This window comes from Canis lupus, chromosome 1 (genome assembly GCF_048164855.1).
Source record: "Canis lupus baileyi chromosome 1, mCanLup2.hap1, whole genome shotgun sequence".
Taxonomy (NCBI): Eukaryota; Metazoa; Chordata; class Mammalia; order Carnivora; family Canidae; genus Canis; species Canis lupus.
Genome location: NC_132838.1, coordinates 94,005,412 through 94,016,936, shown reverse-complemented (window position 1 = coordinate 94,016,936; position 11,525 = coordinate 94,005,412). Strand labels below are relative to the sequence as shown.

The 11,525-nt window shown below is 44.3% G+C and overlaps 2 protein-coding genes across 16 annotated transcripts in view; one reads left to right on the top strand and one right to left on the bottom strand.

Annotated features, from left to right (window-relative positions):
* The first annotated feature begins 2,601 nt into the window (after nucleotides 1-2,601).
* The window catches only part of SPATA6L (spermatogenesis associated 6 like), a 66,745-nt gene continuing 57,821 nt past the window's right edge, over nucleotides 2,602-11,525 (top strand). For 4 of the 15 annotated variants that reach the window (XR_012037497.1, XR_012037492.1, XR_012037488.1 and 1 more), the window contains exons 1-3: nucleotides 2,606-2,793; nucleotides 6,978-7,115; nucleotides 10,664-10,712. Coding sequence is in view for 12 of the 15 variants with exons in the window: in XM_072840283.1 (XP_072696384.1) it covers nucleotides 2,755-2,793; nucleotides 6,978-7,115; nucleotides 10,664-10,712 (226 nt within the window). In the remaining 3 variants the exon portion in view is untranslated. Of the gene's footprint in view, nucleotides 2,794-5,955; nucleotides 6,089-6,640; nucleotides 6,780-6,977; nucleotides 7,116-10,663; nucleotides 10,713-11,525 lie in introns of those variants that run through there. The other 11 variants (XM_072840308.1, XM_072840290.1, XM_072840287.1 and 8 more) reach the window with 8 other exon arrangements.
* Nucleotides 3,740-6,637, bottom strand: PLPP6 (phospholipid phosphatase 6). The gene is made up of 2 exons (XM_072840318.1): nucleotides 5,222-6,637; nucleotides 3,740-4,957 (listed from the first exon to the last, which is right to left on the bottom strand). Exon 1 carries the CDS (start codon nucleotides 6,620-6,622, stop codon nucleotides 5,705-5,707), a length of 918 nt encoding a protein of 305 aa, XP_072696419.1. The 5' UTR covers nucleotides 6,623-6,637; the 3' UTR covers nucleotides 3,740-4,957; nucleotides 5,222-5,704.

Genomic DNA, 11,525 nt, shown 5'->3' with positions numbered 1-11,525 from the left:
TTTGGTTATTACTCTCCTTGATGACTTAGCATTGGTTTTCGTGACTTACCTCTGAGAGTCAACACTGGTACTGTTCCTGTATATCCCTGTGTTAGTCTGGATGCCAGCAAGCTGCTGTGAGCCAACAGATTGGTTCTCTGGATATGGCAGGGAGCCAAGCACACACCTATGTGCCTCTCGGTATGCAGACAGATGGAGCAACAGGGATGGGATAAGGACATAATATACCTTCCGTCATCATACTGAGTTTTTCTGTTCCAGGGAAAGGAACTCCAATTACCAAAGTGAATATCTAATTCTTGTCCCAGGACATCTTTGTGCACTTGCATTTCAGCCATTGCATAAACCTCCAAGAGTTTAGTAATAAATGACTCATCACAATTTAAGATTTTTTTCCAGAGACAGCGTTGGCCCTCCCAGATTTCTCAGATTGGCTAGAAGCAGCCACTCCCCCTCCCCTTTCTTTAGTTTTTGTCTATTGCATACATTGAATGGACAAAATTTTAGACAATATCCCCTACTGGTTAAGAATGTTTGCTCTGGGGATCCCTGGGTGGCGCAGTGGTTTGGCGCCTGCCTTTGGCCCAGGGCGCGATCCTGGAGATCCGGGATCGAATCCCACGTCAGGCTCCCGGTGCATGGAGCCTGCTTCTCCCTCTGCCTGTGTCTCTGCCTCTCTCTCTCTCTCTCTCTATCATAAATAAATAAATTAAAAAAAAAAAAAGAAAGAAAGAAAATGCTTCTAAAAAAAAAATAAAAAAATAAAAAAAGAATGTTTGCTCTGCCTGTCGCTTCTGATGGTTTTCACAGTGTGACCCTGGCTCTGGCAATCATTGTAACTACTCACTGGGTAATAATGTAATTCCCTGCTTGCCTAGATTAACCAAACACCAGAAAAGAGAGATGGACACCTATTTCTATTGTGGGGAAATATGTGTCCGTTCCCATATTTCTAACATGGGAAACCAAACTTTTAAATCTCAGAATTATCTTTGTATTTCTTCTTTTTTTTAATTTTTATTTATTTATGATAGTCACACAGAGAGAGAGAGAGAGAGAGAGGCAGAGACACAGGCAGAGGGAGAAGCAGGCTCCATGCACCGGGAGCCCGACATGGGATTCGATCCCGGGTCTCCAGGATCGCGCCCTGGGCCAAAGGCAGGCGCCAAACCGCTGCGCCACCCAGGGATCCCTATCTTTGTATTTCTAATTAGCACACAGTTCATTTCATATTATTGACAGGGGCCATGTTTTCCAAACCAAACATGAGGATGTAACATTTGATAAGCATGGGTGGCTCGGCGGTTTAGTGCTGGCTTCAGCCCAGAGCATGATCCTGGAGACCCGGGATCGAGTCCCACATCAGGCTCCCTGCATGGAGCCTGCTTTTCCCTCTGCCTGTGTCTCTGCCTCTCTCTCTCTCTCTCTCTCATGAATAAATAAATAAAATATTTAAAAATTTTTTGATAAGCAAGAGAATGCCTTTAGGGACAGGCTACTCTATGAATTAGAATTGTTAAGAAATTCCCGGGCTTGCATCAGAGAAGATGAATACTTGCTGTTTACTTCCACATGGATAGAACTGGAGGGTATTATGCTGAGTGAAGTAAATTAATTGGAGAAAGACAATTATATGGTCTCACTTATATGTGGAATATAATAGTGAAAGGGACCAGAAAGGAAAGGAGGGAAACTGAGTGGGGAAAAATTAGAAAGGAAGACAAACCATGAGAGACTCCTAAGTCTGGGAAACAAACAAAAGGGTTGCTGGAGGGGAGGTGGGTGGGAGGATGGGGTAAATGGATGACAGGCCCTAAGGAGGGCACTTGATGGGATGAGCACTGGGTGTTATCCTATATGTTGGCAAATTGAATTTAATTAAAAAGGTAAAATTAGAAACAAATGTTTCAAGCTTTCAGGAATATGTTAAATATGGCAGGAATATTGTTGAGAATAAAAGAAGCCAAATGTGAAATAAAAAAAAAAAAGGAAGAAAAAAATTGATTCTAGGACTTGGCCGTCACTGAGCTACTAAAAATGGGTAGCTCTTGGGATCCCTGGGTGGCGCAGCGGTTTGGCGCCTGCCTTTGGCCCAGGGCGTGATCCTGGAGACTCGGGATCGAGTCCCACGTCGGGCTCCCGGTGCATGGAGCCTGCTTCTCCCTCTGCCTGTGTCTCTGACTCTCTCTCTCTCTCGGTGTGACTATCATAAATAAATAAAAATTAAAAAAAATTTTAAAGAAATGGGTAGCTCTTAAATGATAAGGAAGCTAATGATCATATTCCCCTTTCAGAGTGGACGCTGTAATCATTTTAGCATAGTGACGGGGGCCATCCGGAGAGGTGACGGGAAAGGAAACTGGGGCCCTGCCAGCACCTGGCGATCCCCGCAGCGGGGCTGCACCGGGTCCCCCTCGCGCCCGCGCCCCGCCGGGGAAGCCCGCTCCGCCCCGACTGCGCCTGCGCCGAGCTTGGCCGGTTCCAGGTGGAAGGTTGCGCGTTTGAGTCGTCATGGCAACGCGATGCTCCCGCCTTCTGGAAGCCTGGGCTCCAGCTCCCGTAGTGTGAGACTCGTCCGGGTGGGAGGGACCAGGGCTGAGTCCCGGGGCCGGATGGGGGAAGGAGGGGGCGCGGGGCTCGGGAAGCTGCTGAGAGCACTTGCCCCAGGGATTGAGCTAAACTAAGAAAAAATCGGTCCCAGGCTCAGCACGAAAGGATCTTTTCATTCCAGTCCTTTCGCCCACGCAGGGAACGATGCCTCTGGAAGTGGTGGTGGAACTACAGATCCGGGCGGTAAGAGAAGTCTCCTCCTGGCCCCCAAATCGGACTCTTTCCCCGGGGTTCCCAAATGGTCTGGGTCGTTTTCACCACCTCCTCCCCACCTCACCGCACACACATCATTATTCTTTGGGACAGATCGTACCTCTGCGTCCCTAAGATCCTCTACATTGGTCTTCCCTGACTTCTTAGCCTTTAAACATTTATCCCCCAAGGGACTTGTTAGCTTTATCCTAAATTTTCCTGTTATTTTAGAATAACCCTGCATTATATCGAAGAAGAATTTTATTATTTTTTTCCCGGATAAAGATTTGTGAAAAAATTAAAAATAAATAAAACCTTCCTTTAAATAGCGAGGGAAAAATTCAATTTCAGCAAGTCCAGTCACTTCCTGATAACTTGCCACCTCTATGAACCAATCGAGTATTTTCTAGGTATTTCCCCTAGAGAGGGCTCTGGCTTGCTAATTCCAAAAGGGAAGTCAATCAGTCAACACCTGTTTTATAATTAACCCACTGAATCCTGTGGCCCAGTGACTGCATTGTTCCTGTTTGGGATCTGTCACTGTTATGAATTCGGCTTCTGTGTTCCAATCCTTCCATCCATAGTTGGTGACAGACTATCATGCAGCTTTGCCTCCCAGCTCTAGGGGCTTCTCTACTGGCCATGATTACCAGCACAATGTTGATAAGTTACAGCCATGGAGAACCTGGCTAGCCTCCATACAAGTGACAAGTGCTGTGGTTTCATCATATACATCGTTCTGAAAAGAAGACAAAAATTTCCTGGATTTGTCCCATTTCACCGACGGCAAGTAGGACCAGACTCTATCAAATTGTGCTACATCAAGTGCCAACTCTCAACCTTTTGTGGTCAAGGGAAGGAATTCTTGAGAAGCTGAGTGTTAAAGCAGGCTTCTTCTTCCTCAAGGCAAAAATTAGACAAGTTTTCATCTCACTCATTCAATGTTACTGGTTATTTTTATTTTAATTTTCAAAAGGCATTCCTCAGTGTACAATTGACAGTAAAATCATTTTCTACTCTATCGTAGTTAGATTGCTTCAGAAACATCAGCTGAATTGATCTGTGCTTTAAAAGCTTGCAAACTTTTAGGAATTCCAGAAGTATAATCAGGAACCAGAAGATAAAACTAATTTTGAGCCCCCAATATTCAGACTTGTGAACATGGCAGAAGGAAACATCACTGCTTTCCAAAAGATCTGGCCTGAATATTGCTGGATTAAAATAAAAGATCTAAGATTAAACAATAAAGCAAATCACTCAAAGCTTTACAGTTTGGCTGATTCAGGGAGAGAAGAGGTAGTCTGTTCAGGATGTTGTGGGAGTACAGATGATTTTGTTTGCCTTTGAGGAGTAGCTGTTCCTCTTTCAATGTGCCTCTCACACTCAGAAAATTCATACTTCTCCCCAGTCAGAGCCTATTCATCACACCATTCTATGTGACACATCCAAGGCCAAAAATCCTTTCTCTTTATAAATGTCAAAATAATTCACCACTATCTGAAAACACCAGTTCCATAGGTAATTCAAAGATTCTTATTTTCAGGCAGAACAGCATTTAAAGCACACACGCTGCTTGGTTTTCCTGCTCAAAGAATAATGAGCAGAGTCCATCTTGCATTTGGTCGTCTTTGGTCTTGTGATTTGGGGAGGTACCGTGGATAAACTGCTTTGAATGTAAAGGTCAATGTAAAGGGACATTTAGGAGTTAGTTATCCCTTGTGCCTGGTGTAACAGTGGGTTCCCCTGGTGAATTTCAAGTTAAAATTGTTATCGAAAGTATGCTATAGATAGGGAAATGGAATTCCATATGAAAAACTATACAGTGTCATCCTTGTGGTACATATGAGAAAGTTTATGCCCTTGCACTGCAAAGAATCAAGTTATTTTCCTATTACCTCAGCAGAGGAGCATTATTCTTTGTTCGGTAGAGATGATGGGCAACAGAGCCCCATCTCCTGCCATACTGGTCCACTGACACAATATGTGGTAGGCCTACCCCCCAGACGATTAGGTCCTGAAGTCCTCAGTTAGCTTTTTTTTTCTTTGTCAACAGAATTAAGCATTCGATCATAGTCCCATCCTTCCTTTTCTGTGGGCATTGTAGACATGCCCACCATTAAGTGTTTCTTCTTCAAGTAAGTTCTTGGCTTGTTCTCTGAATGCAAAAGGATAGTATTAGAGAGTAATGGGAAATAAAGATCTATTTAGAGAGTTTTTGAGGAGGTAGAGGGAAAGGAAACCAAGATATGCACTATAATCTCTTCTCACTACCCATCCCACAAAGATGGAAGAGAATATACTAAGAAAGCTTATCAAGAAAATAAGGATTAAGAAGACACCCGTGGCAGCAGATTTTCAGGAAATACATGAGAAAAAAAAAAAAAAAAACCTATGTCTTAATATACTGTTTAAAATTTACCTCAGGAAAAGAACTAGGATGAGTAGGTGGCTCATCTGCATGTATATTTACAGAATGAAGATCGTGTTGGTTTTTTTTTTCAAAGTTCACTTTACAAGTGATATGTTGACTTACAGGATTACTACAAAACACAAAGTTTACTTTTGTCAACTTTAAAAAAAAAAACAGCAGGATTATCATCACCCCAGCTTGTTTTCTTTGCAGTTGTCCTGGAGATATAAACAGTGGTTGAATGAATATATAATAGAGGGATTTCTTTTTTTTCTTTTCTTTTTTTTTTTCTTCCTGTAATATGGCTGTGGTCACAATGGCCAGGACGTTCTCCAGCCTAGCAACCCCCCAAGATGGAATGACACCTGAAATCCCAAAGGAAGCCTGAAATGTCCTTAGAGGGACAAGCAGGATTGCTGCTGGTTGACGTCGTAGGTGTCATCGCATGCGGAAACCTTCTGATCGCCTGGTGCCATAGAGGATGAGCTGGTGTCATTGTTGGTTCCACAGTAGGAAGAGGACCCGGGCGTTGTGCGGCGAAAGCCAGCAGTAGTCCACGATGCTGTACTGCGCGTAGCCCAGAAAAAAGCCAAACGCCACGTCAGTGACGTTGTGCCGCCCCAGCATCACCCTGGAGAAGCCCACGATGAAGGCCCACAGTACCACAAGCACCCGCAGCGGAATGGCCAGCACCAAGTGGTTCAAGATGAACCGAGACACCAGGGCGGCCCTGGTGGCGTGGCCCGAGGGGAAGGAGTACTTGTCCACCGACAGGGTGACGAACATGTCCATCTGATTGTGAGCGGGGCGGCGCCTGCGCACCAGCCCCTTGATCAGGGCCACCAGCAGCAGGTCCAACAGCAGGGCGAAGAGCAGGTTCGTGAGCACCTCGCGCCCGGCCCAGCTGTCGCTCCTGAGCAGGCAGTAGAGGGTCCCCAGCAGCCAGGGGATGCCGTGTCCCGAGATCTCCAGCAGCTTCATGAGGGGCCGCGCGCTACCCCAGGACGAGCGCTCCCCCGCGCACACGCCCAGCTTCTTGGACAGCCACAGGTCGATGGCCAGCAGGGAGCGCAGGGCGATGCCCAGGAAGGACGGGTTCAGGTCCATGCGGCCCTCCTCGGGCAGCGCGGCCGCGGGCGCCTGCGACGGGCCGGCCCCGGCCAGCGGGAAGGAGCCGCGCCGGTGCACCGGGCTCTCGGGCGCGCGGAGCCGGGCGCAGGCGGGGTCGGCGCCGGGCGCGCGGCTGCCGAGCAGGGACTGGAACTCGAACCTGCCGCCGCCGCCGCCGCCGCCGCCGCCGCCGCCGCCCCCGCCGCCCCCGCGGGCCGGGCTGCCGGGGCTGCTGCTGCTGCTGCTCGAGGCGGCGGCGGCCAGCGGGCGGGCGTCCGCGTTCCTCCGGGGGCTCGGCATGGCGGCGGGGGGCCCGGACCCCGGGAGCCGACCCGCCCGGCGCGCCGCTCCCGGCCCGGCAGCCTCTTCCGCTTCCGCGCTGCCATCCCGGGGGCGGGGACAGGAGCCGGCGAGAGGACGATTGTGACACCTGGCGGAGACGTGGGAGGAAACTGCGGTTGGCTCTTGGGGAAGGAGGGGACGGGGGGAGGGTGGATGGGGAGGTCCAGGGGAAGGGTCGTGGCGGGGGTGAGGGGGATGCGGGTGGGGATGGGGAATATGACGTCGTCGGGGGAGGTTAGGGAAACGGCTCCTGTGCACAAACAACCAAACAAGCCACCAAACCAAACACCTGTTCTCTCTCTTTGTTTTTAAGATTTCTTGTCCCGGGGTGTACCTTCCTGACAAGCAAGATGTATACCTTGGGGTGTACCTCCTGAATCAGTACCTGGAGACTGACTGCTTTCCCTCTGTGTTCCCTATTATGATTCAGCAGAACATGAGGTTTGAAAAGGTGATCTTGACTTTCTCACTGCCAAGTCAAGAAGTTTAAATGTTGTCCGGGGAGCATCTCCCGGTGCTTATAAAGAACACAGCTCTCGTAAAATCAGTTGGTACCTTTTCTTTAAAAATAAAATTTAAAAAAAAAAAAAAAAGGCTTGAAGGCATCTCAGCACAGCACAAAACCTGACTTGGAGGACTTGCTTTTGCATTGCAGGCCTGAGCCAAGTTCTGTCAACCTGCTGCTAAATGTCCTGGTGGATGTTTTCTATTCTTGGAATTCCCATGGCATTTTCTAACTGGAACACAGAGAGCATTTTCTGAATGTTCTTGGAGGTGTTAGAGGCAGTTGCATTACATTTATGACAGGGATTATTAGGAAATTAGTGGCCTTAGAAACAAACTTTTGTGGACTCAGAAAAATAATGAAAAAAAAAAAAAGCTATAATCAAATCAGTAAAATCCTGCATCTCAAATTCTGTAACAAAACAAACCTCTTCAGATTTATTGAATTTTCTTAGGTCATCCCTGGTTTATTTAGCTACAGTGATAAAGGCTACGTTTCATTCCAGTGAATATGAACCTGATTTTTTTTCTTTAAGATTTTATTTCTTTATTCATGAGACATACACAGAGAGAGAGGTAGAGACACAGGCAGAGGGAGAAGCAGGCTCCATGCAGGGAGCCCAACGTGGGACTCGATCCCAGGTCTCCAGGATCAGGCCCTGGGCTGAAGGCAGCGCTAAACTGCTGAGCCACCTGGGTTGCCCTGAACATGATTTTAATAGAACATTACCAACCTTCTTCCTACTTTGATTTAGAATATTAATTTCATTATTATGAATCACAGACAGTTCTTTGAAGTTTGCATCTTGGAATTTGGAGGTGGAATCAGTTTTAACCTTTGTAAGTCTAATGATTTTCCCCCAAACAATATCTCTGAGCTGCTTTTTGGAGGAGGTGTTACTAAGTATGGGAAGTCTAGATAGGGTAGAGTCTGTCACCTTTAAAGGTCTGGTTGGTGGGCAGCCCCGGTGGTGCAGTGGTTTAGTGCCACCTGCACCCCAGGGTGTGATCCTGGAGACCCGGGATCGAGTCCCACATCAGGCTCCTTGAATGGAGCCTGCTTCTCCCTCTGCCTGTGTCTCTGCCTCTCTCTCTCTCTTTCTTTCTCTCTCTCTGTGTCTCTCATGAATAAATAAAATAAAAAAAAAATAAAGGTCTGGTTGGTGTTGCTCAGAAAATGACCTATTTCCAGCTGAGACTGGGAGAGGAGATGAGGATCAATTTTCTGAAAGGCTAAGGCTGTTTGTAATATTTTTTAAAATCATAGCGGCACAGCCTTCAGCCCGGGGTGTGATCCTGGAGACCCAGGATCGAGTCCCATGTCAGGCTACCTGCATGGAGCCTGCTTCTCCCTCTGCCTGTGTCGCTGCCTCTCTCTCTCTCTGTCTCTGTCTCTCATGAATAAATAAATAAGGTCTTAAAAAAAAACAATCTGTAAAATCACAGTGGAAATTTAGATAAAGTCTACCAAACTGGTTGTATAAGAGAGGAGAGGAATAAATAGATAGTACCTTGAGACATATAGTCAGAATCCAGACAAACCTATTTCTCCTCTTTAGATATTGGTAGTGGTAGGAAGTGGGTGGTGAAAATCCAGTCTATTTTCTCCCTTAAGCATATTGTTACTAGTTTATCAGGTTTCCTTCTATAGAAGACTTTAAAAAGACTTCTCTTTTTGTAAGAAGCCCAAAGATACAAAATCATAGAAGCACAGAATGATAATTTTGTAAATGACCCTGGAGGTTATCTAGTGTAACATCTTTGATTCACAGAAAAGGGGGATCAGCCTCAAAGACATTAGACTCCAGATGCCACTTACTGCTCTGTTACAAAGCTGTGCATTTGAGCTTGCTGGTCAAACATATATCACAGACCTTTTTTTTTTTTTTTTAATAAAATGCAGTTCTTTAAAATTTTGAAATATTACCTTCATATGTGGGCTGTTTGGGTTCATAATCCGGCTTTCTCCCACTTGGCTCCAGTTTTCTTCTATTTGTTCCATTCTCTAGCTGCAAATACTTGCAGCAAGTATCAAAAACATTTTCTCCTCCTTGGCCCTTCTGTGTAACCCAGAATTGAATGTTCCGAAACATTTGGATAAATAAGAAATTACTCATCAAGAATGTATGAGACATTGTGTTTGAGCAGTTCATGTTGGTCATTTACTCTCCAGGATCATACTTGAGAAAATCCTTAGACATAGATAACATGAAAGACTGCAAGTACTGGAATGATTCAGGGGGAAAAAAACCCTCACCTACATTTGCTTGATAAATCTAAATCGGTAAGACAAAAGTAGATGACAGGGGACAGCCTCCTTTTTGTACTTAAAGCAGACTTGGCTTTGAATTAAGAGCAGATTTTAGGGCAGCCCGGGTGGCTCAGTGGTTTGGCACCGCCTTCAGCCGAGGGCCTGATCCTGGAGACCCAGGATGGAGTCCCACGTCCGGCTTCCTGCATGGAGCCTGCTTCTCCCTCTTCCTGTGTCACTGCCTCTCTTTCTCTCTGTGTCTCTCATGAATAAATAAACAAAATCTTAAAGAAAAAAGAGCAGATTTTAACCATGCTTAAATTTATTTTATTTATTAAAAGATTTTATTTATCTATTTTTGAGAGACACACAGAAGCAGAGACAAAGGCAGGGGGAGAAGCAGTCTCCCTCTGGGGAGCCTGACGTGGAACTCAGTCCCAGGACCCTGGGCTTACAACCTGAGCCAAAGGCAGAGCCTCAACCACTGAACCACCCAGATGCCCTTACCATGCTTAAATTTAAACACCATTTAAGAGCTTAAATGCCTGAAACTAAACTCTGATGAAAACTTTTGTTTGTTATAGGCTTCCAGAGTTTAGGGAGAAGGTTGTGGTATGCTTTTAATTTTAGTCCTCTCTCAGACCATTAAGCTCAAGGGCAAAATAAGCCAAATTGGCATTGGCTAGATACATATCACAACATTTGTCTTGGGCTTCATGATATACTTTAAACTTATGAGGCCCTCCCGCCCTCTAGTTATTTTGGATTCTGTAGGACTGTCACTACTAGTACATAGGTTTTCTTTTTTGTTACACATAGAATTTTTACTTGTGTTCCTTCTTAGCACAACCATTTGCTAGTCATTTATTCAGTTAACATCAGTTAATGAGTGTCTGTGGTATGCAGGATTTTTTTTTAGAGACTCAAGCAAGACGCTGAGTTTGATACCACATGTGCTTGTAGCAACAAACTTGTAGGGCTAGGTCAAGTTGATGACATTTTGAGAATGTGGTAGATTCAGCTAACTCAGGTTTTCCTTGTACTTGGTATTGTGTTCTCGTTCTATAATTACTTGTTGAATTTTTAACCATATACCTGTTAAAGATACTCCTGTTGAATTTTAAAATATTATATGGCTGGAATTGGCATGTGTTAATTATTTGGAAGAATATAATCTACAGTTTCAATAAGCATATATTAATAAATCTTTGAAAATTTATTTTCACCATTTTTTTTTCCTGCAGGTATTTGAAAATGCAACAGATCCTGGGGCTGTAGCAGACATTTTAGAAAGTAAGTACTCTCAAGACAAAACAAAACAACTATCATGTGTATGTAATTGTGTGTACAAATATAAAATTCTACTATATTCTAAGTTGTGATATTTCCATGTTTAATCCATATTTATATTCAAGAGAGTCTATATCAAATTTGAATCATGTTTTTGATTCTATTATAAACTCTTTTCTAGATAGAGATGGGATTTATTGGATGGTACACTTCTGTTTGTTTATTAATTTCTTCAAATTAAATGGTTTTTGTATTTCACACAGTTGTGTCACTATCACCGTAATTAATTTTAGAACATTTTTATCACTGCAGAATGAAACTCTAAGCCCATTCTTCCTTATCACCCCCAGCCCTAGGTAACTACTAACAAATCTTTCTCTGTAGATTTCCTTATTCTGATATTTGATATAAATGAAATTATGAACATGTGGTCCTTTGTGACTAGCTTCTTTCACTTAGCATAATGTTTTCTTTTTTTTATAATAAATTTATTTTTTATTGGTGTTCAATTTAGCATAATGTTTTCAAGATTGATCTTTGTTACAGCATGTGTCAGTATTTCATTTGTTTATATGGCCAAATAGTATTCCATTGTATGGCTATACCACATTTTGTTTATTCATTCATTGGTTGATGGACCACTGGGTTGTCTTCACATTTGGGCTATGATGAAAAATATTGCTATGAATATTTGTGTACAAGTGTTTTTGTGGACATATGTTTTTATTTCTCTTGGGTATAAACTTAGGAATAGAAGTGCTGGGTCATATGGTAATTCTTCTTACTCTCTGGAGAAACTTTACTAAAGCAGCTGGG

Coding starts and splice junctions, on each gene's coding strand:
- PLPP6 (XM_072840318.1), bottom strand. CDS start 6,622: ATGCCGAGCCCCCGGAGGAACGCGGACGCCCGCCCGCTGGCCGCCGCC.